Source organism: Geotrypetes seraphini, chromosome 5, assembly GCF_902459505.1.
Source record: "Geotrypetes seraphini chromosome 5, aGeoSer1.1, whole genome shotgun sequence".
NCBI classification, from domain to species: domain Eukaryota; kingdom Metazoa; phylum Chordata; class Amphibia; order Gymnophiona; family Dermophiidae; genus Geotrypetes; species Geotrypetes seraphini.
Genome location: NC_047088.1, coordinates 6667523 through 6693584, shown reverse-complemented (window position 1 = coordinate 6693584; position 26062 = coordinate 6667523). Strand labels below are relative to the sequence as shown.

At 46.5% G+C, this 26062-nt stretch overlaps 1 protein-coding gene across 8 annotated transcripts in view; it reads left to right on the top strand.

Annotated features, from left to right (window-relative positions):
- Positions 1 to 722: 722 nt before the first annotated feature.
- Positions 723 to 26062, top strand: part of EDA (ectodysplasin A) — a 134879-nt gene continuing 109539 nt past the window's right edge. For 2 of the 8 annotated variants that reach the window (XM_033944733.1, XM_033944732.1), the window contains exon 1: positions 723 to 1038. In XM_033944733.1, coding sequence (XP_033800624.1) covers positions 841 to 1038 — 198 coding nt within the window. In that variant the 5' untranslated portion in view covers positions 723 to 840. The remainder of the gene's footprint in view (positions 1039 to 26062) is intronic. The other 6 variants (XM_033944734.1, XM_033944735.1, XM_033944728.1 and 3 more) reach the window with 4 other exon arrangements.

Below are 26062 nucleotides of genomic sequence, written 5' to 3'. Positions count from 1 at the left end.
AATGAGTTTTGTTTTGGACTCGTTTAGTTTCATATGCATTGTGAATGCCCAGGATTGGAGGTTCTTTATGCATGAGGATATGTTCGTGGAGAGGTTAGTGAGGTTCGAGTCGGTCTCAAGGAGGACGAGGATGTCATCAGCGTAAGTGTAAAGAGTTTCAAGGGGGGATAGTTGGAGTAGTTTCAGGGAGGACATGTAAATGTTAAAGAGGATTGGGGAGAGGGGTGAGCCTTGTGGGACACCACAAGTCGGGGTCCAGGGGGAGGATGAGGTGCCGCTCATGTTAACCATGTAAGAGCGGGAGCGCAAGAATTTGGAGAACCAATCAAGAACTATGGAGCTAATGCCTATCTCGGAGAGTTGGAAAATTAGAATGTCGTGGTGGACAACGTCAAAAGCTGCGGAGAGGTCGAATTGTAGAAGGACAGCAAACTTGTTACGAGAATGCAGTTGCTGAACCTTAGAGATTAGAGAGGCCAATAGGGATTCAGTGCAGAAGTTGGGTCTGAAGCCATATTGGTAAGGTAAGAGGATGGAGAATCTTGAGTGAGTGGAATGGAAAGGGTAGAAGGGAATGTCTTCTTCACTGTTTCCAGGGGGCGTGTGATGAAAGTACTATGTAAATTTGGGATTACCAACGGTCGGGCTGCTGAGGCATTATGACGTCAGAATCTCCGCTCTTTGGGTATCCGTCAGGTACTTGGGGCCTGGCTCGCGCTCGACGATCCCGCCCGAGCAGCGGTTGGCGGGCCCCGCCCCTGGCGGCGCGCGATTGGTCGGCGGGAGGGTGCGCGAGGCGTGAGGCGGGGCGCGCGGGCCAGCGAGCAGCAGCGTCCGGGCATGGCCTCGCGGCGGCCGCGCGGCCCCTGGCACGAGAGCTGCGGCGCCTGCCGCCTCTTCGCCGCGCTGCTGCTGCTCTCGCTCGCGCTGCATCTGCTCACGCTCGTCTGCTACCTGGAGCTGCGCGCCGAGCTGCGGCGGGAAGGGCGCCACGACGGCTCCTCGGCACTGCAGCTGCCCGACTGGCAGCGGCGCCAGGTGAGTGCGAGGGGGCCCCCGCCTTCGGGCTGCGCGCGCCTCTCCCCCCTTCCACTCCCCCACCAAAGCATGCAAAACTTCTGTGTTCTGCAAGTCTGTCTAGCACCTTCTCACAGAGCTAGGGTTGCCACTTGCACACCAGCTGGCTGGGATCAATTGGTGCCACCTTTCATGGAGGCTACCATTCTAATTTTATTGCCCCCGGGGGGGGGGGGCAGGAAGCAATTGCCTTAGAGAAAGAATGCAAAAGGACCGTGTTTCCCTGACTCTTATATTAATTTTTGCTCCAAAAAATGTATTTATTTTTTTTTAATGTACATCAATCATCTCTCCCTCTCCTCCTCCCCGATTCTTCCTCTTTCTATCCCTCTCTCCCATCCCCCTATGCAGAACCCTCCCACCATGAGATTAACATACCCCTACCTCTGAGGCCTCCAAAACAGCAGCAGTGGCAATGCTCTGAAAGGGCTGCTTCATGACCTTCCCTCTGCCACCTCACTGATGTCATCAGGGGAAGGCCACAAAGCAGCCAGTTCTGCCACCGCTGCTGCTGCTTCTGCTGTAGGAGTCCTTGGAGCAGAGGTATGTCAGATCTCACTCTGGTGGGGGTCATTGAATTGACGAGTCTTGATTTTGGGGGGGGCAAATCAGCCAGCACTACTGTCAAGAGATGGAGTCAGGGTCAATCTAAACTAGGGCTTATATTAGGAGCATCTTTAAAAATCATGTTAGCGCTTATTTTCGGGGAAACACGGTATCTAAGTTGGGGGCTCTTTGAGGCGCTTGGTATTGAATCATGACTTGTTAACAACTGATTGCCCTGGACTTTTCTTTTCAGATAGTATTCATTTATCTCATATTGGTTTGGATATCTTCTGAAGTACTACCCAGGACTTGTTGGAGTCCTGCTGGCCACAGCTGTGCTTTTAGGGGACTAGTGACACTCTTATGCAGCCACTGCTGTGGCGGAAAAGGGGTTATTCCAGGCGGCCAATAATATGGTTTCCAAAGTATTTATGGCTCTGATATACTTGTGTGTGATACCGCCACAGGTATTGGTGAGGCCGGGCAATACCACAGGTCTCACATTGGAGGGGAGGGGGAGAATTTGGCTTAATATTGAGCGTGAAGAAAATTACAGTTACCGACCGATTGACAGGCTATGGGGTTGGAAGGGGCTGCTCTGGAAGAACAGGAAAAGTAAAATGTTAATTTCAAATTGTTGTAATTGCTATTTGGTTGGAAGTAACAAAATTCTAATAAAGATGATTCCAAATAATTTGTTAGATTAATATCTTGGCGATCAATTCTACCTTTATCTCCTGATAATACCAGGTATTGAATTCTCACTAATGGTGGTGCTGTCTGCTGGTAACTTGAGTACTTTTCTAATCATTTCAGCAGGTGCAATCAAAGGAGACCTTGGACAACTTAAAAATCTTAAGGTGTTTTTCCTTAATTGATTTTCCATGAATGCCATCTTCTTTGAGGTTAGGTTTTTATCCTTAAAAGGGCTCCACAAACTCTCTGTAACTTGGAGACCTTCAATTCAAAGGTTGCCACTCTAGCAGACTATTAATTCGAAGCCTGAGCCTGATCAGTCAATGTTCCAGAAATAAATTCAACAAAAAGTTTCTTAAGCACATTCCTTGTCATCAACAGCAGATTAATCCAGAGACTAGTGGGATTACATCCATCAACCAGCAGGTGGAGATAGAGAGCACTGAGTTGTCCTCAGGTATATCTTGGATGCACAATGTTTAAAAAAAATTGCTATTCGCTCCATAAGACGCACCTACATTTCCACCCACTTTTAGGTGGAAATAAAGTGCATCTTATGGAGCGAAAAATACGGTAGATCTTTTTCCTGGGCAGTGACTCCTAACATAGAACCCAGTATCACATAGCTATAGTTCGGGTTCCTCTTTCCCACAACCACACTTTGCACTTGCTTACATTAAGTGTCATCTGCCTGTTTGATGTCCAGTCTCCCAGTTTCTCAAGGTCCTCTTGCAAATTTTTATAAATGTTGAAAATATTGACTTTTTAACCTTACTATGTTTTCTGTCTTTTTAAATCTGTTCTTAATCCATAAAAGGACATTACCTCCTATCCCATGAATTTCTAATTTCCTCAAAAGTCTTTCATGAAGTATTGCTACCATCTGGGGTTGTACTGGCTGCCATGACCACTAAGGTCAGGGTGGTCATTTCAGATCCCAGTACAATCCCAGATGGTAGCTGAGAGGCTGAACTGCTTTCTGGCTGCTACTGGACCACAGGGAGACCGTCAGTGGGTCCCAGGGAGGTTTAGGGGGGATCTGCCTCTTGATTTGTGATGTCAGATTTAGAAGGGGGGAGTGGATTGCATTGTAACACAGGAACGCAGTAAATATAAGCAGATAAAGACCTGCTCAGTCCATCCAGTCTGCCCAACAATTTGGCCAGAATTATATCTTGCACTTTGCAAAGGTTCCACTTCTTCATGATTAAACATAGAAACATAGAAGATGACGGCAGCTAAGGGCCCATCAAGTCTGTCCACTCTACTGACCCACCCCCAAGTCTACTATCCTAGGCATGCTTAATCTCTATCTCTCTCTGCCAATTATGTTATATTTTTTTATTATGAATGTTTTATTCTAACCTGCTAAGAACTTTGGATTATGCTGGATATACAATAAATAAATACGCCTATAACATTTATTATTTTTTATAGCGCTACCAGGCTCATGCTACACTGTACATTAAATATGTGAGAGACTGTCCCTGCTCAATAGAGCTTATAATCTAATTATGACAGACAAGCAAAACAGAAGGGTGAATCTATAGATTCTCCTCAGGTAGGGAATTTCAGAGGAATTGATAAGGCAGACAGGGTGGGGAACTATAGTGTGAGTGACAAACAGATATAGATGTTTAAATACTTAAAAGTATTAATGTGCAAATTAATCTTTTTAAGAGACAGGGAAGTGGTAGAACTAGGTCATGAGTTGAGGTTGCTCCCAATTCTCCCACCTTGCAACCTCAGAATATACTTTTCCATGAAAAAGGGTGGTGGATGTGACAGAATTCAAGAATGCTTGGGAAACAGAGGATCTCCATGAAGAAAAAGGGCGGAAAACAATTTAAGCAAAAATTAAATGAGCTCAGAGCTGGACTGAGTTTTGACAGTAGTTTTAGAGGATGTAAAATAAGACCAACGCAGGACAGTCTTTTACAGCCTGTGTTCCATAAGTGACAGACAGATGAGGATCAAGCCTGGAGTGGGCTTTGACAGCAACTCCAGTAGTTAGAAAGTAGGACCAGTGCTGGGCTGACTTCTTTACCCCAGAATTTATTTATAAAGCACCCATATCATGTCCCTCCTGTCCTCTAGGTTATGCGTATTCAGGTCAAGTCTCTTCTCATATGTTTTTTGGCACAAGCCACAAGTCATTTTTTTTTCTCACCTTCCTTCAGGACTGCCTCAAATCTTTTTTTTATGTTCATAGTGAGATGCAGCCTCCAAAATTGAACACAATACTCCATATGGATCCTCACGAACGACTTATCAAGAGGCATTCACACCTTCTTTCTTCTTCTTGGATATGCTTCACTGTGCAGCTTAGCATCCTTCTGGTTACAGCCACTGCCTTGTCCCATTGTTTTGTTGCCTTAAGATCCTCTTGACACTATCACCCCAATGTCCCTCTCCCTCCCTAGCAAACGCAGTTCTTCTGGGTTTCTATAATCTAGGTGCATCACTTTATACTTTGCATTAAATTTCAACTGCCAAACAAACCATGTCAGCAACAGAGTTTCAAGCCATTGTTCATCGTTGGGATCGGCCTTGTATTGACCTCATGGTGACGGCAAAGAACAAAAAGGCAGACAGATTATTTAGTCGAAGATACAAGCCCAGAAGCAAGAGTCTAGATGTTCTAGTCCAGCCTTGGCCTCGGGGCCTACTCTTGTACGTCTTTCCTCCCCGAGCCATGATAAGCCGAATCATTCAAAGGATTGCATGTCATCAAGGAAAGGTCATTCTGGTGGCTCTAGATTGCAGACCATGGTATGTAGATGTGATGCATTTTCAAATGGGTCCTGTTCTCCGGTTACCGGTGCTTCTGGATCTTTTGTCTCAGGTTCCAATATGCATAGCGAATCCGGATTGTTTTGTTCTTACTTCATGGCTTTTGAACGCATAGTGCTAGAGCGGAAAGGATATTCATTACCACTCTTTTATTGTCTAAGAAGCCAACTATAATTTCCGCCTAGGCTAAAGCCTGGAAGACTTTTCAGCATTGGTTCGCCCAGGAGCGTGTAGAGCCATTTTCAGCTCCAGTTTCGGTGGTGTTAGTTTTCTCCAAGCTTGCCTTGACAAAGGGACTGCCAATGGCTTCCATTCGGGTTCAAGTCGCAGGGCTTGGGACCGCAAACCTAAGTTGGTGTCTTATCTGGACAAAGCCAGATTTCTGAAGGGTGCCCACTGTTCCCTACGTGGCATCTTAACGTGTCTCTCTGGGATCTCACCAAAGCTCTGTTCGAGCTGCTGGAAGAGGCATCCCTATTAGATTTGACGCTAAAGGCAATCTTTCTGGTAGCTATGACCTCATGTAGAGAATCTTTCCTTAAAAATCTCAGAGACTGGAGTCTCTCTACGCACTGTTCCTTCTTTTCTGCCAAAGATGGTTTCAGCTTTTCATGTTAGTCAGGAAGTTCGCTGCCAGCGTTTCAGTCCACAGGTTCCAAGAAACAGGACCGGATTATAAAGAAGTTGGATGTAAGAAGAATGCTTCTTTGATATCTAGATGTCACCAATTAGTTTAGACTCTGACCATCTATTTGTGCTGACTTATTCATCTAAGTGAGGCACGCCCACTTCCAAGGCCACGATTTCTAGATGGGTCCATAAGGCCATTTTGTCAACCTACATTATGTGTGTGAAGGGAAGCAGTTCCCTGTTCTGTTAAGGCACATTCGACCAGAAGTGTAGCTTTGTTATGTGTGGAAGCTAAGGCAGTCTCTTCAGCAGAGATTTGTAGAGCTGCAACTTGGTCCACTCTGCATACATTTGCCAATTTTTACAGGCTAGATGTTGCAGCAAGGGAGGACTCTGCCTTTGACTCCTCAGTATTTCAGGCTGGTGCAGTCACTGTGCCCTAGATTTCCGAGACTGCTTTTGTACATTCCGCTTGTCCAGAATGACACACCTATTGCACCGGAAAAAGAGATTATGTTCTTATCTTGATAATATCTTTTCCAGCAGATAAGTGTATCATTCTGGACCACCGCCCTGTCTTTCCTTTGCCTGCCTACTGTCTCATTCTGTTTGTTCTTCTCCAAGTATGTATCTTGGATGTCTGTCAGCTCTTTGGGCCATGATGAATAGTCTATTTTTGGCATCTACGGGGTACTATTTGAGCTTTCTTGATGCTTCTGTATTGCTGTATTGTTTGGTTAACCTTCTCCTCTTCATTTGTTATTTGTTAGAGCAGAGCTGTTATTTACTTGGGAGGTTTTCCCATTTTTCTTACTTCACCTGATCTCAGAGGAACTCTTTCTTGCTTTGAAACTGACTGTAGGTGGCAGTAGAGCTCTCAGTGAAGTAGGAGGGTTAGAAAAAATTCAGAGTGGATTCCTTCTGCAGATGGCTCGTGGCCATGGGAAGATAATCTGCTTGTCCAGAATGACACACCTGTCCATTGGAAAAGATATTAACAAAGTAAGAACCTAATCTCTTTTTTAACAGTGTAAAATATCTGTAATAATCAAACGATCAAAGTTGACAATCGCTGTGCTATAGAATCTATTGTATGTTCTCTTTCATTGTCTAATGTGTTTACATAAAGTGGATCACAGGGATAAAGGTTAAGGATATAAAAGCTGTCTCTACTTGACTTGCCTGAGGGATCTAAAAAAGGTGTTTGAGTAAACATTTCATCCCTGTAATTAAGCAATTAATTAAAGAACAACATTTACCTGAGTAGTTTTATGATGTTTGCATTAGGTGTACCTAAAGCAAATTTGGCACTGTCTGAAAGTGAATGGGAATAATTAACTTTAAAGAGGCATTTGTATTAGCGGAAAAAAAATGTCAAGTAACTTCTCATGCAATGGAAGATAATACTCCACTTTATTCCTGGTTTAGATCCCCTGTCTGAAGAGTTAATCCCATCTAAGGCTTTTTGAAAATGTCTGCCTCTTAGCGTCAGCTCACTGTTCACCACACATGGGGTTTCTTCCTCTCTGAATAAGTTGTTGGTACCTCCAGACAGATTTCAGTATTTTTCTCTACCTTCAGCAAGTGGTAGGTTGCTGTTCAGGACTTTCACTGACCTCATTCTCTTATGCCCAGTTGGGAGTTGGGAGACGGTGCAAAGGATCCCCCTCAGAAGTTATACCTTGCCTGATTTTTTTATTTTTTCTCCCTTAGACAAACAGTTCTGCAATCCTGTCCTTGGCCTAGGGTTCTAAGTATGCTCTGTGTTCTCTCAGGTACTGTAAAATTAAAAAAAAAAAGAAGCAAAACACCCAGGTTGGTTTTTCCCTGGTACATGCAGGGTAGCAAGTGCCACTTTGCGGAGTTTCACTCACTTGCTGCTCATTACAGCTGCTGTGGTTGATGGGGCATGGGTGCATTGTGTAATGACTTTCTGCTTGGGCAGATGCATACTGAAATCTTCCAGGAGGCAACACAGATTATCTAGTGATGTCACTGGTAGAATTCGGTCTCTTCTTTGCCTCCACCTGCTGGTAGAAAGGGGGATAATCCATTTGTGGAGACTGGTTTCGCTGACTAAAGCAAAGAAAATTAGATAGGCATAATTTCTCCTTTAACACACTTTTATAGAAGTTGGTAGATTGAATTGGTATAGCTGATAATTATAAAATTGTGGATAATTAATAATAAAATCATGCATGTAGGCATGACCAGTTGACAATTTTTTTGCCAATTCTGTTTTGGCAAATTCATAACCAATAGACATCCTCAGATGTGTAATTCTGATCACTGAAATAGTTCTCTTGGGGAAAATATTTGTCTATGACTCTATATCGGGGGTTACTAATAGCAATTTGTAGTATCTAATTCTGTTGCTTCCAAAGCATTAATCATTTATTTAGAATTTCTAATACCCTGTGAATTCTGCTGTAATAAGTGGTAAAAAAAAAATCAGTAAAAATTGATAGTGGTTCTGAAAAGAAGTTCAGCTGTTTATAGAAGAGGCCTACTATCATTCTGTTATTAAGTCTCTATCCTCAAACTGTATTCTCTATTGTCATGTACCATCCTGGAAATGTCCAGTTCTCTTCTTATGTAATCCGCTTTGAACCGCAAGGTACAAGCGGAATAAAAATCACTAATGTAATGTAATGTAATAAACTTGGTTGGTTTGGAAAGGGTTTAAAAAGTGGGCACCACTGGAAGTTTTATCTCCCAAAAAGGCTGTCTGGAGATTTTATTTGCTTAGATTTCTATCTCGCCTTCCCAGGAGCTCAGAACGGGGTACAAAAGAACATTCACAAAATATTACAGCATCCAAAAGTGCAGCTCTCTCTCTTTAAAGACCACAAATTAGGAACTGTATAGTCATAAAAACAACAATCCCTGTCACTAACATTGTCATTTTATTTTTCTTATTGCTATTATTTTGAATGACTCTCTCCTACTTTGCTGGCTTTAATAATGTGTGTCTACAGCTCACAGATCTTACCGCTCCCTTTTGTGAAATTTATAGTAAATGCTGCTTACCTCTCAATGGCCAATCGAGGACTTCCTTAGACGCCCGAGGCACTTCAGCCAATCAGTGCCTTAGGCCCCTCCCTGTGCATCAGATGATGCATCGGGCATGGCCTAAGGCCAGTATCGCGGCAGGAGAATTTTGGGCCCGCCCAGGTGGCGTTTAAGATGGCAGGAGGGAATTGGCTTCCCTCCTGCCTTGTGTTGGCGGGGGGGGGGGGGGGGGGCATCAGCGTGCGGGGCATTTTTTTAGGTGTTTGAGGAGGGAGGCGGCACTTCAGGTGTGGACTGAGCAGTTATTTTGCGTGTGTAATACACGCAAAATATCTACCCGATTAAAATTTTTAAAAAAGCTGTCAAAAGCCCTGACAGCAGTGACAGGAGGCTCCTTCTCCTGTCACTACTGTCAGGCTCTGTGCATGCTCCAGGATCGCTTTCTAGCGATTCATGCTGTGGGTGGGGGGCGTGCCAACGATCGTCTCCATTTGCGTGCAGGCCTTTAGTGAATTTGATGGCCTGCATGCAAACATAAGAACATAAGCAGTGCCTTTGCTGGGTCAGACAAGAGGTCCATTGTGCCCAGCAGTTCGCTCACGTGGCGGCCCAACAGGTCCAGGACCTGTGTAGCAATCCTTTATCTATACCCCTCTATCCCATTTTCCTTCAGAAAATTGTCCAATCCCTTCTTGAACCCCAGTACCGTACTCTGTCCTATCATGCCCTCTGGAAGTGTATTCCAGGTGTCCACCACCCGCTGGGTGAAGAAGAACTTCCTAGCATTGGTTTTGAATCTGTCCCCTTTCAACTTTTCCGAATGCCCTCTCGTTCTTGTAGTTTTTGAAAGTTTGAAGAATCTATCCCTCTCTACTTTCTCAATGCTCTTCATGATCTTATAGGTCTCAATCATATCCCCTCTAAGTCTCCTCTTCTCCAGGGAATGAAAGGTTTTCCATACCTTTTATCAAACGTGTCGCTCTCTTCTGAACCCTCTCGAGTATCGCCATATCCTTCTTAAGGACTCAGTACTCCAGATGCGGACGCACCTTCGCCCGATACAATGGCAGGATAACTTGTTTCGTTCTGGTTGTAATACCTTTCTTGATTATACCTAGCATTCTATTCGCCTTCTTAGCGGCCGCTGCGCACTGTGCCGACGGCTTCATTGTTTCGTCCACCATTACCCTCAAGTCCCTTTCTTGGGTACTCTCACCCAATAACAGCCCTCCCATCGTATAGCTGTAATTCAGGTTTCTGTTTCCTACATGCAAGACTTTACACGTCAGCCCAATAAGTCGCAACAACGCCAGGCCCCTGGCCTCCCCAAGCAAGATTGGAGGAAGGCTGCAGGACTTCCTGGCAGCTTGGAAGGCTATCATGACCAACCAGTGGATTCTGGAAATCATCAGGGATAGCTACAAGTTAGAGTTCGCTCATCCTTTCTCTGCCTGGTTTGTAGACTTGCTCGTGTGCAGATCAGAGAAAGTGACCCAGGTTCAGGTGACTGTCCAGAAGTTGATCGACATTCAAGTGATCGAACAGGTGGCAGACGCAGACTTGGGCTCCAGCAGATACTCCATATACTTCGTCATGCCTAAGAAAGGCTCCGAGGTTTGGAGACTCGTTCTGGACCTCAAGTATGTCATAGTAACATAGTAGATGATGACAGATAAAGACCCGAATGGTCCATCCAGTCTGCCCAACCTGATTCAATTTAAATTTTTTTCTTCTTAGCTATTTCTGGGCAAGAATCCAAAGCTCTACCCGGTATTGTGCTTGGATTCCAAATGCATAAGTCTCCGTCAAAGCTCACTCCAGCCCATCCTTAACCAAAAGGCCATATACAGACGCATACCATGCAAGTCAATGTGGCTCTCAAAGTGCCTCTTTTGTATGAAGACTCTCCGGTCGGTCATTGCTTCTGTGCAGCCGAGGGAGTTCCTAGCAGCGCTGGACTTGACTGAGGCATAGCTCCACATGCCAATATTTCCAGATCACAGGCTCTTCCTTTGGTTTTGTGTCCTGGAGCAGCACTTTCAATTCAAGGCTCTCCCGTTCGGTCTGGCTACAGCCCCCTAGACCTTCACCAAAGTGATGGCTGTTGTGGCGGCCCACCTCTGCAAACTTGAGTGGCTGATCTACCCTTACTTGAACCACTAGCTCATCAGGGCACTCTCCTCGCAGGAGGAAGCAGAGAGCGCGGTTCTGAATGTTTTGACGATCCTTCAAGATCTGTGATGGATTGTCAACCTGAAGAAGAGCCAGTTACTGTCTGTTCAGTCACTGGAGTACCTGGCTGTTCAATTTGATGTGGAAATAGGCAGTGTGTTTCTTCCAGGGGAACTTAGACTGAAACTTGGGGGCCAAGTTTCACCTCTCCTGGTGCAGCAGGCTCCGTTGGCCTGGGATCATCAGTTCCTGGGTTCAATGGCAGCCACGATAGAAGTGGTTCCTAAGGCGTGAACACACTGTGCTCTCTTGCTGGTCTCCACAGAGGGATTTTCTGCATGTTTGACTGGCCTGGACATCGGAGGCCCGCAGCAGGATATCCTGGTGGCTTTGCCCTCGGTCGCTGTCCTCAGGGATGCCTCTAAGGATAGACTCTTAGATCATGCTAACGATAGATACCAGCCTTCTGGACTGGGGAGTGCACTGCAAGAATCACCCAGTGCAGTGACGATGGTCCCCAATCCATCAACAGGCCATCTGGATGGCGCTGATTCAGTTTCAGCTCCAGTTGTCGAACAAAGCAGTCAGGGTGTTTTCCGACAATGTGACAGCAGTGGCTTACATCAACAAGCAATGAGATACTAGGCGTGTCGGCCTCCTGAAGGAAGCGAAAGCTCTCTTCCGCTGTACAGTCTTATCTTCTGGTCATCACTGCGGCTCATGTTACTGGCGTACAAAATATGTGGGGCAGACTTTCTCAATAGACAGACTCTGGACCCAGGAGAGTGGTCTCCCCCACTTAAGGTGTTTCAGAGCATCTTTGACCATTGAGGCAGCCCTACATTCGGCCACATGGCAATAGCGAGCAACAAAAAAGCATTGCATTTCTTCAGCTGAAGATATGAGTGTGGAAGCGCAGGGATCAATTCGCTGATTCATTCTTGGTTGATGGGACATATTCCCTCCTTGCCAATGGTAGGAAGAGTGGCCAGGCATCAGGGACGTGTTATCCTAGTGGCCCTGGACTAGCCTCGACACCCTTGGTATGCAGACCTAGTGTGTCTTCAGATCGGCCGATCACTGAGACTTCAGACGTTTCAGGGATTTCTCTCCTAAGGTCCGATCGTCCTGCAAGATTCGGAGTGCTTTGATCTCACGGCATGGCTCTTGAGCGGAAGGGCTACTTGGGTTTGGTTGTGTGCACTCTTTTGAAAGTCAAGAAACCTGCCACATGAATGGGATATGTTCTAACGTTGGTGCCGCAAGGAGCAGCTGGATCCTACCACTGGTATCTGCTGTCCTGTCCTGCTGGCAGTTTCATCCCTGAAGGTTCAAGTGGGTGGAAGTTCCTGTATAGGTCCCAGGGTGCTCAGGTGTTCCCTTTTTGCACACCTGGATGTTGTCGGTTACTTCAAGGGAGCCCTGAGGCTGCAGCCCACTGATCGCCAGCCCTGTCTGTCTTGGAATCTGAACATCATGTTGGAGGGGCTTTCGAGGACTCCATTTCAAACTAAAACTAAACGCAGAAAAAACAAAAGTCTTTCTGGCTAGTCCCAATGACAAAATTACGAGAACATCGATAAAAATAAATAATCACGAATACGCAATTTCCAAAAACATAAAAATACTAGGCATCACTCTTGACACTCACCTAACTATGACCGACCACACAAACTTACTAGTGAAAAAAATGCTTTTACACATTATGGAAACTAAGAACCATAAAAAAATACTTTGACCCTTCTTCATTCAGGTTGCTGGTTCAGGCACTGATCCTATCCCTCCTTGACTACTGCAACATCATCTACCTAGGCATCCCACAAAAAACAATAATAAAACTGAGACTAATACAAAACACCGCCGTACGCCTAATTTTTGGGCTAAGAAAAAACGATCACATCAGCCCCTACTACAAAAAACTACACTGGCTTCCAATAGAAGCGCGAATTCTATTCAAATTCGCTTGCACCTGTTTCAAACAAGCCTGGGGACTAGCACCTTCATACCTACAAACTCACTTCACCCTATACAACCCCACAAGAACGACCAGAAACAAAAACATCTTTGCATACCCAAAGATTACAGGCTGCAGATACAAATCCTTCTTGGACAGAACCTTCCAGTTCCAAGCGAACAGACAGCAAACCTGGCTGAAAAACCACATAAACGAACCAAACATGACTTATAATACTTTCCGCAAATCGATCAAAACCACCCTATTCACTAAATTCATAGACTAAAACGGTCCCCTCCCCACTAAGACCCCTCTCATGGATGTTCTAAATCTTTCAGACACTCATTACCCTTAGATCTCCAATTAATATGTAAGTTACCATTTAGACTATTGTACTGCATCTAGTCTCTTTATTCGGTACTGTATTTAAACTTATTGTATGTTTTGAATTTGGACTCACTCTACTGTATTATATGTGAATTTATTGTATTGTATTAGTATTGTACTGTACTTGTTATTCGCTGAATGTCCAGCCTTCTTACAATGTAAACCGCCTAGAAGTCGCCTGACTATGGCGGTATAGAAAAATAAAGTTATTATTATTATTATTATTATTATTATTATTTGAGCCCATATAGGATACCTCCCTAATGGACTTGGCTATCAAGACAGTGTTTCTGGTTACCATCACTTTTGCGAGGTGTCTCCAAATTGCAAACCTTGTCATGCAGGGATACTTACCTGCATATCAGAAAGGCTGAGATTCCCTTGAGGACTGTTCCCCTCTTTCTTGCCAAAGGTGGTCTCGGCGTTTCACCTCAACCAGGAAGTTCACCTGCCAGCTTTTCAGCCCTCAGGTTCTAAGAAGAAGGATAAAATCCTGTAGGTGCTGAATGTCAGGAAGGTGGTTTTGGGTTACCTGGAGGTTACGGATGACTTTCATCTCTCGGACCACCTCTTTGTTTTGGCAAATCTGGCTAAGAAGGGGAGGCTGGCTTCTAAGGCTGCCATTTCAAGATGGATCAGATCATCCATTTCTTCCTGTAACATTGCCTATGGTAGGCAGCCTCCCTTCATGCTTCAAGCGCATTTGATGAGAGGGATTGCCTCTGCCTGGGCTGAAGCCAGGACGATTCCTCTGGATGAGATTTGCTGGGCAGCAACTTGGTCGTCCCTTCACACTTTCACCAAGTTTTATATGGTGAATGTAGCAGCTTGAGGACTCCTCCTTCAGAGTCTCAGTTTTGAGGGCAGGCTTGTCCCACCCGGGGTTTTTGTGACTGCTTAGGTATGTTCCATGGTTCAGCATACCATCCCTATTGCACTGAAGAAGAGATTGGGTTCTTACCTTGATAATATCATTTCCAGTTGATACAGATAGTGTCAATGCACTTGCCTGGACCTACTGCTACTTGAAGGCTGCATCTCTGACCTTCCTATAGTAAATTGGAAGACATTGTATATTGTCTATATAGTTACTCAGAGTTTCCCCAGAGTTCCACAGTTTCTTCTGGTATTTTGCTAATAAAGTTTTTGTTCCTTCCTCTCCATGGTGTGCGTATGAGCTATGTATTTATATTTATGAGGAGATCAAAGTCTTGTTTGGGGGGGCGGTCTCCCCGTTCTCCTCCTGTTCTCTCCTGTAGGGCTGTCGCAGGCTTTGAAACTGACTGGGGGCAGCAGAGAGCATGGAGAAGGAGGAGATACTGAAAACAGTGATCTGTGTCTCCTGCAACGGACTTGCGGGAGCCAATGCAAGACCCATGGTTCAGCATACCATCCCAATCTACTGGAAAAGATATTATCAAGTTAAGAACCCAGTCTCTTTGTTATTAGTAAAGGGAAAATAGATACAGTGCAGCATTCTTTATCCATGTTAAGTCCTCTTGGGTTTGTATGAGGGCATGTGGAATGCTTTGTGGGTTGTTGGGGGGGGGTTGTATTAAGTTTCAAGTCATATTTTTCAAGTATGCACATTCCACAAGCATTTCTACTTAAATTTAATTCATATTCAGCTAACATTCAGCAAGTAAACACATCTGTTTTGAACATAGCAGTTTGATCTCCACCAAATTCTTTCAAGTCCTTCATGTGCCCGTTTTTATAATTAGTGCAGGGTGATTGCTTTACTGGAGAAGATATTGTGAAATGTTCCTAAGGATGTGCTCATTGTATTTCCTAGCCCTAAACAGCGTGTGGTGTTTTCATTTTGCACATTTTGTATACAAAAATCACCATTAAAAATTAAAATGGGGTGACGCCAGGAGACTTGCATGTGACATTGTATTTTGAGAGTGTGCTATAGACATCCTGGAGTCCAAGGACTGGAGGATGTGCCAGTGGTGAGTCCTGGAGGAGATAATCACTGTAGCTGCCTTGATTGACAAAAGACATTTCACACTCATGCCATAGAGAGAGGAAGAGGATGCACAGAAGGTGAGTGAGTTGAATGGAAGTGGTTAAAAAAACCCCCATTCAAATTCATATATTAGTTAAGTTCTCATTCCAGCCATGACATCATAAGCTATCTGTCAGATTGCTCCAGATGTCCTGAGTAGATGTTGCCTCGCCTGCTTTACTTTATAGTTATTGAGTCATAAAATAAGGATCATTTCTGACAAGGAGAAATCGTCACTGCTGCAAACTGATTTTGTAATTTTAAAACAGCTAAACGGGTCACGTCTATTTTGACCACAAAGAGCCTCTAAAATTCTAACTGAACTAACAGAAACTAGTTGGGGGGGGTCATTTTTAAATTAGGATTTGAAAATATATATTACAAACATTGCATAAGATTAAACACAGTCAATCCTTGGTTTTCAAATTTTCTCAACTATGGAACACACTAACTTCCTTTTATCGTAAGGGGTTCTGGTCCTTTTCTACTTTTTTGCAAATCTTTAAAAACTATTTTATTTGCCAAACACTTCGGAAATTAGTCACATTAAAATTATTACTTTTTTTTTGTATTGTTTTAGTTACTGTTAACCGAGTCGAGCTCCATTTTGGTTGAAGACCCGGAATACAAAGCTAAGTTTATCCCAGGACAAGCAGGCAGCATATTCTCCACATGTGGGTGACGTCACCAACGGAGCCCCCTAGCAGACGTTTTCGCAAGCAGACTTGCTCAAAGACCTTCAGGCTTGCGATTGGCCCGCGCATGTGCGCGTGCTCCTCCTGCCCTGCCTAGGGCATGCGTCTCCTCAGCGTGTCTTCAGTTCTCTGTTTTCTGCGGAGCCAGAAGCACTGCTCCCTTGCTTCGTGCGATCTCATTGTCCCTCTTGCACCGCAGCTTATTTTGTTAGTTTCTTTTGAGTCGATGTGCTTGCGTCTTTCATTTTCTTTCTTTTCATTTTTTTTTTTTTTTTCAGTTCTTATATTTTTGACCAGGTTCCCGGTCTTCCTTTGGCCGCCTGGCCTCGTGGGACCGTGGCTCTCTTTTTTTCTTATGTCCCGGCCTCGTTTCGGATTTAAACACTGCACTAAGTGCAACCAGGTTATCTCCATCATCGATCCTCATCGTTGGTGTGTGGAGTGCCTAGGTGCAGAGCACTGTGCTGAGTCATGTCCCCGTTGTGCAACTTTACAACTGGGGTGGCCTAGATTCTCCAACTCTTTGGTCCCTGGATCCTGCGGGACTGGCCTCGAGCTCGGCCTTGACGCCCTCATTGGGCCCCTCGGCCCCTCCAGCTACTCCGGCTTCGGGTAAGTCTCCTCTTTCCTCCTCAGGTATGCCAGTGAAGAAGCCTATGTTAGCGCCGCCTCGTCGGCGTCTTCGAGACATCAATCTAAGCGTGCCTCCTCACGTAGGGAATACTAGTGTTTGTTCCCAATCTTCCTTGAGGTCGCCCCCGAAGGAGCGCACTGCTGCACCTTCGACCCACCTACCTTGGGTCTTGGTGCTATGTTCGAGGATATGCTTAAGGCTATTATTACCACGCAGTTTTCCTCGGTGGTCAGCCAACTAGTCTCGACTTCGACGCCTTTCACCTCGGTCTTGACCCAGCTGCAGTCTGACCAGCCTGAGCGTCCCCTCGTCTCTCAAGGCCTCAACCGTAAGACTCGTCGGATTACCCCCAGGGGGTCTTCCTTTCCGGAGTCACTGGTGTCTTTTCGAGGGTCCAAGTTGGGGGCCGCTGTTCCTCGCTTCTGCGGCGAGGCTCGCCTCTTCCAAATGGCCCCGGTCTTCCCCGCCCTGTCGGGGCTGGTCTCCGACCTTGAAACCATCCAGACACACACTTGTCCTCGAATTGGACTCTAGTGTTTGTTCCCCATCGAGGCACTTGCCAGCTTCTAAAGGGACTGCTTCGAAGCCAGTTGGGGATTTTTCCTATACCCCGTCTTCTCCGAGGCTTTCTCGGCGCTTTCCTAGGACCCTGGGATCTTCCCCGGTCCATCTGGCGCGGGGCTGTCTTAGTCGAACCTCTTCGGTCTCCCGTTCACGGGACTCTGAGGCTCCGACTTACTATTCCAGGGAAGTTTCTCCCTCTTTCTCGGCTGTACCCCGATCTCGGTTGGAGTCCCCCCCCCCCCCAGAGGATGACTCTTCTTCTCGGACCTCCTCCTTTTCTCGTTTCATCTCTGACATGGGCAGAGCTCTGAACTTGGATCTTCAGTCCAACTCCTGCTTTACCCAGGAATACCTGGCGGAATTGGGAGTTGACCATATGCCTCGTGAGGCACTTCGCCTTCCGTTGCATCAGGTTCTCCGGCAGACGTTTCTCCGGAACCTGGAGACACCATATGCTGTCACAGCTATTCCCTCCAAGTTGGAGTCCCGTTACCGGACTATCATGGTTAAAGGGTTTGAAGGTGCTTAGCTTTCGCACCAATCCTTGATAGTTGAGTCTTCCTTGAAATCTAACCCCTCGAAGGTCTATGCTGCCGTCCCCCCGGGCAGGGAGGGCCGTACGATGGACAAATTTGGTCGCCGCCTTTATCAGAATTCGATGATGGTGAACCGTGTCCTTAACTACAGTTTCATCTTCACGTCCTATCTCCTGTTCTGTGTTGATGCCCTCTGCTCATTCCGGGAGGTCATGCCAGAGCCTCGGCGTTAGGAGTTTCGTCTCCTCGTAGAGACCTTCTCCCAGCTCTGCCTGTATATGTTCCAGGCCTCTTACATAAGAACATAAGAAGTTGCCTCCGCTGAGGCAGACCCTAGGTCCATCCTGCTCAGCGGTCCGCTCCCGCGGCGGCCCATCAGGCCCATTTCCTGAGCAATGGTCTATACCTATCTATACCCCTCAATCCCTTTTTCTTCTAGGAATCTATCCAAACCTTCTTTGAAACCATTTAATGTTTTCTTGTCTACAACAGCCTCTGGAAGCGCGTTCCACGTATCCACCACCCTCTGAGTGAAAAAGAACTTCCTAGCGTTTGTTCTAAACCTGTCCCCTTTCAATTTCTCCGAGTGCCCCCTTGTACTTGTGGCGCCCCTTAATTTGAAAAATCTGTCCCTGTCTACTTTTTCTATGCCCTTCAGGATCTTGAAGGTTTCTATCATGTCTCCTCTAAGTCTTCGCTTCTCCAGGGAGAAAAGTCCCAACTGCTTCAATCTTTCGGTATATGGAAGTTTTTCCATTCCCTTTATCAGTCTAGTTGCTCTTCTTTGTACTCCCTCAAGTACCGCCATGTCTTTCTTGAGGTACGGCGACCAGTACTGGACGCAGTACTCCAGGTGCGGCCGCACCATTGCACGATATAGCGGCATGATGACTTCTTTCGTCCTGGTTGTAATACCCTTATTAATGATACCCAACTTTCTGTTTGCTTTCCTTGAGGCCGTGGCGCATTGTGCTGATGCCTTCAGTGTTTCATCTACCATCACTCCCAGGTCTCTCTCCAGGTTGCTGACCCCTAGTGATGTTCCCCCCATTTTGTATGTGAACATCGGGTTCTTTTTCCCCACGTGCATGACCTTGCATTTCCCCACGTTGAAGCTCATCTGCCATTTTTCGGCCCACTTTTCCAGCTGTGTTAGATCCTTTTGAAGATCTTCGCAGTCTTCCCTGGTTTGAGCCCTGCTGCATAGTTTGGTGTCATCTGCAAATTTAATGACCTCACACTTGATTCCCGCCTCTAGGTCGTTTATGTAGATATTGAACAGGAGCGGTCCCAGCACCGACCCCTGCGGAACTCCGCTCGTGACCCCTTTCCAGTCTGAGTAGTGGCCCTTTACGCCAACCCTCTGCTTCCTGTTTGCCAGCCAGACCTTGATCCATCGGTGGACCTCCCCTTGTACCCCGTGGTTCCATATCTTTTTAAGCAGTCTCTCGTGTGGCACCTTGTCGAAGGCTTTTTGGAAGTCAAGGTAAATGATGTCTATAGATTCCCCTTTATCCACCTGACTGCTCACCCCCTCAAAGAAGTACAATAAGTTAGTGAGGCATGACCTACCCTTGCAGAAGCCGTGTTGACTCGGTTTTAGCTGCCCATTTTTTTCGATGTGCTCACAGATGCTGTCTTTGATCAGTGCCTCCATCATCTTTCCCGGGACTGAGGTCAGGCTTACCGGCCTGTAGTTTCCCGGGTCTCCTCTTGCGCCCTTCTTGAAGATGGGCGTGACATTTGCTATTTTCCAATCCTCCGGGATCTCACCGGTTTTTAAGGATAGGTTGCATATCTGTCGAAATGGCTCCGCTATTTCGTTTTTTAGCTCCTTGAGTACCCTTGGGTGAATGCCGTCCGGACCTGGCGATTTGTCGTTCTTTAGTCTGTCAATCTGCTTAAGTACATCCTCTTGGCTTACTTCTAAATCGACGCCTTTGAATTGTCCTCGAGAGTTACAGCCTTTGCGATCGCCATGCGTAGCCTTGCTTGGCTCCGACTTGTGGATATGGATCCGAATCTACAGGATCGCCTTGCCAATCTCCCTTGTGTGGGTCATGAGCTCTTTTGACGATTCCATTGAGGCGGCCACGAAGCGCCTCTCAGACCACGAGCGGTCCTTTGTGTCTCTGGTGAAACTTAAACCTAAAGCCTCTCCAGCTTGCCAATATAAAATTCCTCTCCGGAAGTATCCACAAAAATCCACTCCTGCTTTCTCTAGGCCTCATTCGAAACGGCCACTGCAACAGCAGCAACGTCAACCTAAGACTTAGCCGCTGGCCCCGGCAAAGACTGGGCCGTCCTTTTGACAATTCCAGTCCGAGCCTTCGGGCTCCCTTCCTCCTCGAGGCTTTCCCTCTCCCCATCGGGGGTCGTCTCCATCATTTCTATGCCCAGTAGGAAAGTCTTACCACCGATAGTTGGGTACTGTCTATCATCCGAGAGGGGTACTCTCTCCACTTCAGTCGCGTTCCCCCAGATCTGCCTCCAAGAGAGTTTCCTTCTGCTCAGTCTCAGCTTCCCCTACTCATGCAGGAAGCTCAGGCTTTTCTTCGCCTTTGGGCGGTCGAGGAAGTTCCCACGGAACAATGGAACTCCGGATTTTATTCCTGGTACTTTCTGGTACCCAAGAAGATGGGGGATCTGCGTCCGATCCTGGACCTCTGTGCTCTGAACAAGTTCCTGGTCCGGGAACGATTCAGAATGCTCACTCTTCCCACGCTGTATCCCCTCTTGGACAAAGGACTGGCTGTGCTCACTGGATCTCAAGGAGGCGTACACACACATTCCGATACACCCGGCCTCGCCGGTATTTGAGATTCCAGGTGGAGGATCTCTATCTCCAGTATCATGTTCTTCCCTTCGGCCTGGTGGCCTCTCCGAGGGTTTTCACGAAATGTCTGGTTGTGGTGGCTGCGGCCCTGCGCCTCCGTAGCCTGCAGGTGTTTCCCTACCTCGACGACTGGTTGATCAAAGTGTCCTCTCGCGACGAAGTCCTGCGAGCGACGGAACAGACCATCTTGCTCCTTCAGAGTCTCGGCTTCGAGGTTAACTTTCCCAAGTCTCACCTCTGTCCGTCCCAGTCTCTCGAGTTCATCGGAGCGGTCCTGGACACGGTTCGTCTCTGCTCCTTCTTGCCTCGTCAGGGGGCCCTTATCCATTTGTGCCAAATGGTGACCCATCTGCACTCAGCACCGGCTCGACTCATGATGGTCCTCCTAGGTCACATGGCCTCCACGTTCACGTGACTCCTTTTGCCAGACTTCACCTCCGTATTCCAGACTTCACCTCCGTATTCCTCAATGGAACCAAGATCGGGATCTTCTCTCTCGACGCATTGTCGTGACTCCTTTGTTGAGGAGATCTCTCCGTTGGTGGATATGCTCTCCAATCTTTCCAGAGGTTTTCTGTTCCATGCTCCTCCTCCGCAAAAGGTCCTCACGACAGACTCGTCGACCTATGCTTCGGGGGCTCATCTGGGCGGTCTGCGCACCCAGGGTCTTTGGTCCCGTGCTGACGATCTTTGTCACATCAATCTTCTGGAGCTTCGTGCGATTTTTCTCACTCTGAAAGCTTTTTGTCACCTACTTCGCGACCGTGTGGTGCTGGTTCGCACGGATGACCAGGTTGCCATGTATTATATCAACAAACAAGGGGGCATGGGGTCCAGGTCCTAGTGCCAGGAGGCGATGCGGCTCTGGGATTGGGCCGTCCGCCGCAACATATTCATTCGAGCTTTCTACATTCAGGGCCAGCGGAACTGTCTGGCAGACAAATTAAGTCGTCTTCTGCAGCCTCACGAGTGGTCCCTCCACTCCGTAACACTGCGTCAGGTGTATGCTCATTGGACGTCGATCTGTTTGCGTCCCCCCTCAATCACAAATTGCCCCACTTTTGCTCCAGGGTTTACACCCCTCTCAGGATTGAGTTGGATGCCTTCCTTCTGGATTGGACGAACGAGTTTCTGTATGCATTCCCTCTATTCCCTCTGATTCTGAGGACTCTTGTCAAGCTCAAGTCGTCGCATGCCACCATGATTCTGATAGCTCCTCGGTGGCCCCGGCAACCGTGGTTCTCCCTTCTGTTGCAACCCAGTTCCAGGGAGCCTCTTCCTCTGCCTGTTTTTCCTTCTCTGCTTACGCAGAGTCAGGGTTCTCTCCTTCATCCCAACCTCCCGTCTCTGCACTTAACAGCTTGGTTCCTCGAGACTTAATACCCTAGTTCTAGCTTTCCCAGCCTGTTCTGGATGTCCTGGAATTGTCTCAGAAGGAGTCCACTCGCTAATGTTACCATCAGAAGTGGACCCGTTTTTCTTCCTGGTGTGCTACTCGGCAGCAGGAGTCAATGTCTGCCTCCTTGTCGGCTGTCCTGGATTATCTGTTGCACTTGTCTGGCGCTGGACTCAAGTCCTCTTCGGTTCGAGTCCACCTTAGTGCCATTGCTGCTTTTCATCAGCCGATTGATGAGAAGCCTATCTCTGTTCATCCTGTGTTTTCCCGCATCATGAATGGACTTTTCCACGTTCAGCCGCCCCTTAAACCTCCTCCGGTGGTTTGGGAACTAAACGTGATCCTTGCACAATTGATGAAACCCCCGTTTGAGCCGCTAGCGCGGGCTCACTTGAAGTATCTTACTTAAAGTGTTCCTTATTGCTCTCACTTCTGGCCGTCGGGTCAGTGAGCTTCAAGCCTTGGTTGCAAACCCACCTTTCACTGTTTTCCGTCATGATAAGGTGGTCCTCCATACCCATCCTAAATTCTTGCCCAAGATTGTTTCTGATTTTCACATCAACCAATCCATTGTTCTTCCTGTGTTTTTTCCGAAGCCCCATTCTCACCCTGCATTCTCTTGATTGTAAGCGTGCGCTGGCCTTCTACTTGAAGCGCACCGCTCCTCACCGTACTGCTCCCCAGCTGTTCATCTCTTTCAATCCCAATCGTTTGGGTCGCTCTGTTTCTAAGCGGACCATTTCTAACTGGTTGGCCACTTGTATCTATTTCTGTTACGCTCAGGCTGGTCTCTCCCTTCCGGGTCGAGTCACAGGCCACAAGGTCAGAGCGATGGCGGCGTCTGTTGCTTTCCTCCGCTCGACTCCCATCGAGGAAATCTGTAAAGCTGCCACTTGGTCCTCGGTTCAAACGTTCACCTCGCACTACTGTCTGGATGCTTTCTCCAGACGTGACGGCCGCTTCAGCCAGTCTGTTTTGCAGCATCTGTTCTCCTGAATTGCCAACTTTCCCTCCATCCCATTCTAGTTAGCTTGGAGGTCACCCATATGTGGAGAATATGCTGCCTGCTTGTCCTGAGATAAAGCACAGTTACTTACCATAACAGGTGTTATCCAGGGACAGCAGGCAGATATTCTCGCAACCCATCCACTTCCCCGTGGTTGGCTTCTTTGCTTGCTATCTGAACTGAGGACACGCTGAGGAGACGCATGTTTTAGGCAGGGCGGGAGGGGCACGCATGGGCCAATCGCAAGCCTGAAGGTCTTCAAGCAAGTCTGCTTGCGAAAACGTCCGCTAGGGGGCTCCGTCCGTGACGTCGCCCACATGTGGAGAATATCTGCCTGCTGTCCCTGGATAACACCTGTTACGGTAAGTAACTGTGCTTTTAGTTTAGTTTCTAAAGGTCTCTTATTTAAGACCTACACTATTTCCTGTGGTGTTCCTCAAGGTATTTGACCCAATTTTGTTTTAATATTTATCTTGCACCATTAGCTTTACTCCTTAAAACCTTAGGGATAAATTTTTACATATAAGCAGATATCATCTAACTTTTTAACTCTGAGACACTTACTAGAAATCTCTCTGATAAACTAAAAACAGTCACCAAATGTTTGGCCTCAAATGAAGTAAAGTTGAATATCCAATTGTGCCACCTTGAGTTTCTCCATGTATCTTTGTCCTTGCAAAATCTCCCATCAATACATGGCACTTCCATTCCTTTACAATGAACAATTAAATCTTTGGTGTGATACCTAATAACCAACTGAAACTGTAATTCAGAAGTATTTTTATGTTCTTTGGCAAATATGATCAACCAGATCTTATTTAGATTTTTTTCTTACATCCATTTATTGATTCATTTGCTAGTTATAAGTTGGCTTGATTTACTATGGTTCAGTCCTATATGGTCTGCCCCAATATCAACTTAGAAGCTTCAACCAATACAAGACACTGTAGTCAAACTAATTGATAGTGCAAAAATGTATTAGTGTCACTCCCTTATTAATTAAAGATCATGGTCCTTAATTTTCTTCTGGATTCACTTCAAAGTTCTGATACTTCTCTCCCCTTTGTTTGAAGTGTGGTCGGGAGCCAAATACTCTCACTCACTCTTTCTGGGACTGCTGGTTTGTTCTTTATTTTTGCATGGCTATTGTACACTATATACAAAGCCTCTACCGCTGCACCTTGGGAGGTACAGTGGAATAGTTGCTTCTTGATTTGCCTAGGGCATTTAGAGGCCTCCCCAGGGGGGTCCCCTCTGGTGACATAAGGTGTCTCCTTGCTCGTAAATGTATATTACAATGTCGGACAACCCTCCGTCCTTCTGGGGCTGGCGCTCCATGGTGCATACTCTGGCTTCTTGAGAGGCCCGGGAGGCGGGGGTCATCCTCGTAGAAGCAGTGGCGTTTTTCTTGTTTGGGTGCTTATTTGGCTTCCCTAACACCGAGAGTTTATACCTTGATCATGAATACCTTGCCTTAGGGATTCTTATGATCACTTTGGTGGTCCCTAGGTTGCTGCTCAGGATCAGATCCTGTTTTTTGTAGTTCTCCTGGAGGCCATCAGAGTACGGGCCTCTGGAGTGATTGAGACCTTTTGGTCGCCTGCTGTTTGGCTTTCCTCAAGAAGAGGGGAGGGGAGTTATGGGGTTGGGGTGGTGGGGTTTGGGTTGGAGTGGGTGGGGGTGGATTGGGATTCTCTGCCTGCTTCGTTGTTATTGTTGATTCCTGGTTGGATTGGATTGTGTTTATTTCTTGTATTACTATATAATAAAAACAGATTTGAACAGAAATATCTCGCTGAGGTGTGGCTCACTGGTAAGAGTTCAAATTCAAATTTCAAATTTATTAGGATTTTATATACCGCCTATCAAGGTTATCTAAGCGGTTTTTACAATCAGGTACTCAAGCATTTTTCCCTCTCTGTCCCGGTGGGCTCACAATCTATCTAACGTACCTGGGGCTATGGAGGATTAAGTGACTTGCCCAGGGTCACAAGGAGCAGCGCAGGGTTTGAACCCACAACCCCGGGGTGCTGAGGCTGTAGATCCAACCACTGCGCCACACACTCCTCCTCTTGTTGTTGCTTCTTCACCCAGAGGTTGTGAGTTGAAATCCTAGTGCTACTCCTCCACTGTCCACTGCCACAAAAAGGCAGTATACAAGTCCCCTTTATCAATCCCTTATTTCATACTCGCCTACCCGCCTTTTGTGCTCTTCCCAACAAAATCTGTTATGTACTAGCTATCGTAATTGACGTCATGGCACCTTCAGTCCAGGGCGCTATCCCTTCTGAACTTTGTTGTGAACCTTGTTTTAAATGGTTTGATATTTTTAAAGACCTAGATATATATTTTTTATTATTTGTCTTTACTCCTTCCTGAATCGATTCATTGGCTAAAGCTGCTTTGTGACCACCCTCCCACCCCCATCCTCTGAGCTGGCAACATTACACCTATTGATGTCTTGTTTCTGTTCACACCCACTCTTCCTTATAAGTTGCAGAGTACACTTCCCCCTCCGTATTCGCAAATTCTGTATCTACGGATTCGGTTATTCACGATTTTTGACCAGAAATTTTTTTTTTCATTTTTCGGGCTATTTTTAGCCCTGTAAGCCCCTCCTTTAAGCCTGGTGGTCTAGCGGGTTTTCAGGCAGGAGCGATCTTCCCCGTGCAGATCGCTCACAGGAAATAGCTTGAGAGACTACGGGAGCTCAAGGCAGCCATTTCCTGTGAGCAATCTGTGGGAAGATCGCTCCTGCCTGAAAACCCGCTAGACCACCAGGTAAGGCTTAAAGGGGGGGGGGGGGGCTAAAAATAGCCAGGGGAAGTGGGGGATAAGGGCAGAACCGGCCCGAATATTATTTGCGGTTTTTCCATATTCACGGGCTGGCTCTGCCCCAAACCCCCGCATATACGGAGGAGGAAGTGTAATTTACCTTGTAATACATTTTTTTCTATTGAAAATTAGGCATCTTATTGTATTGCCTTCCCCCTTTTCTTTTATAGGAATTTAATTGATAATTGTAAACCATTTACATATATTTTTATGGGCATATATCAGAATTGAAATGTGGAAAATGTAAATGCCTCACAGCTAATATGGGATTTTTAATGCCAG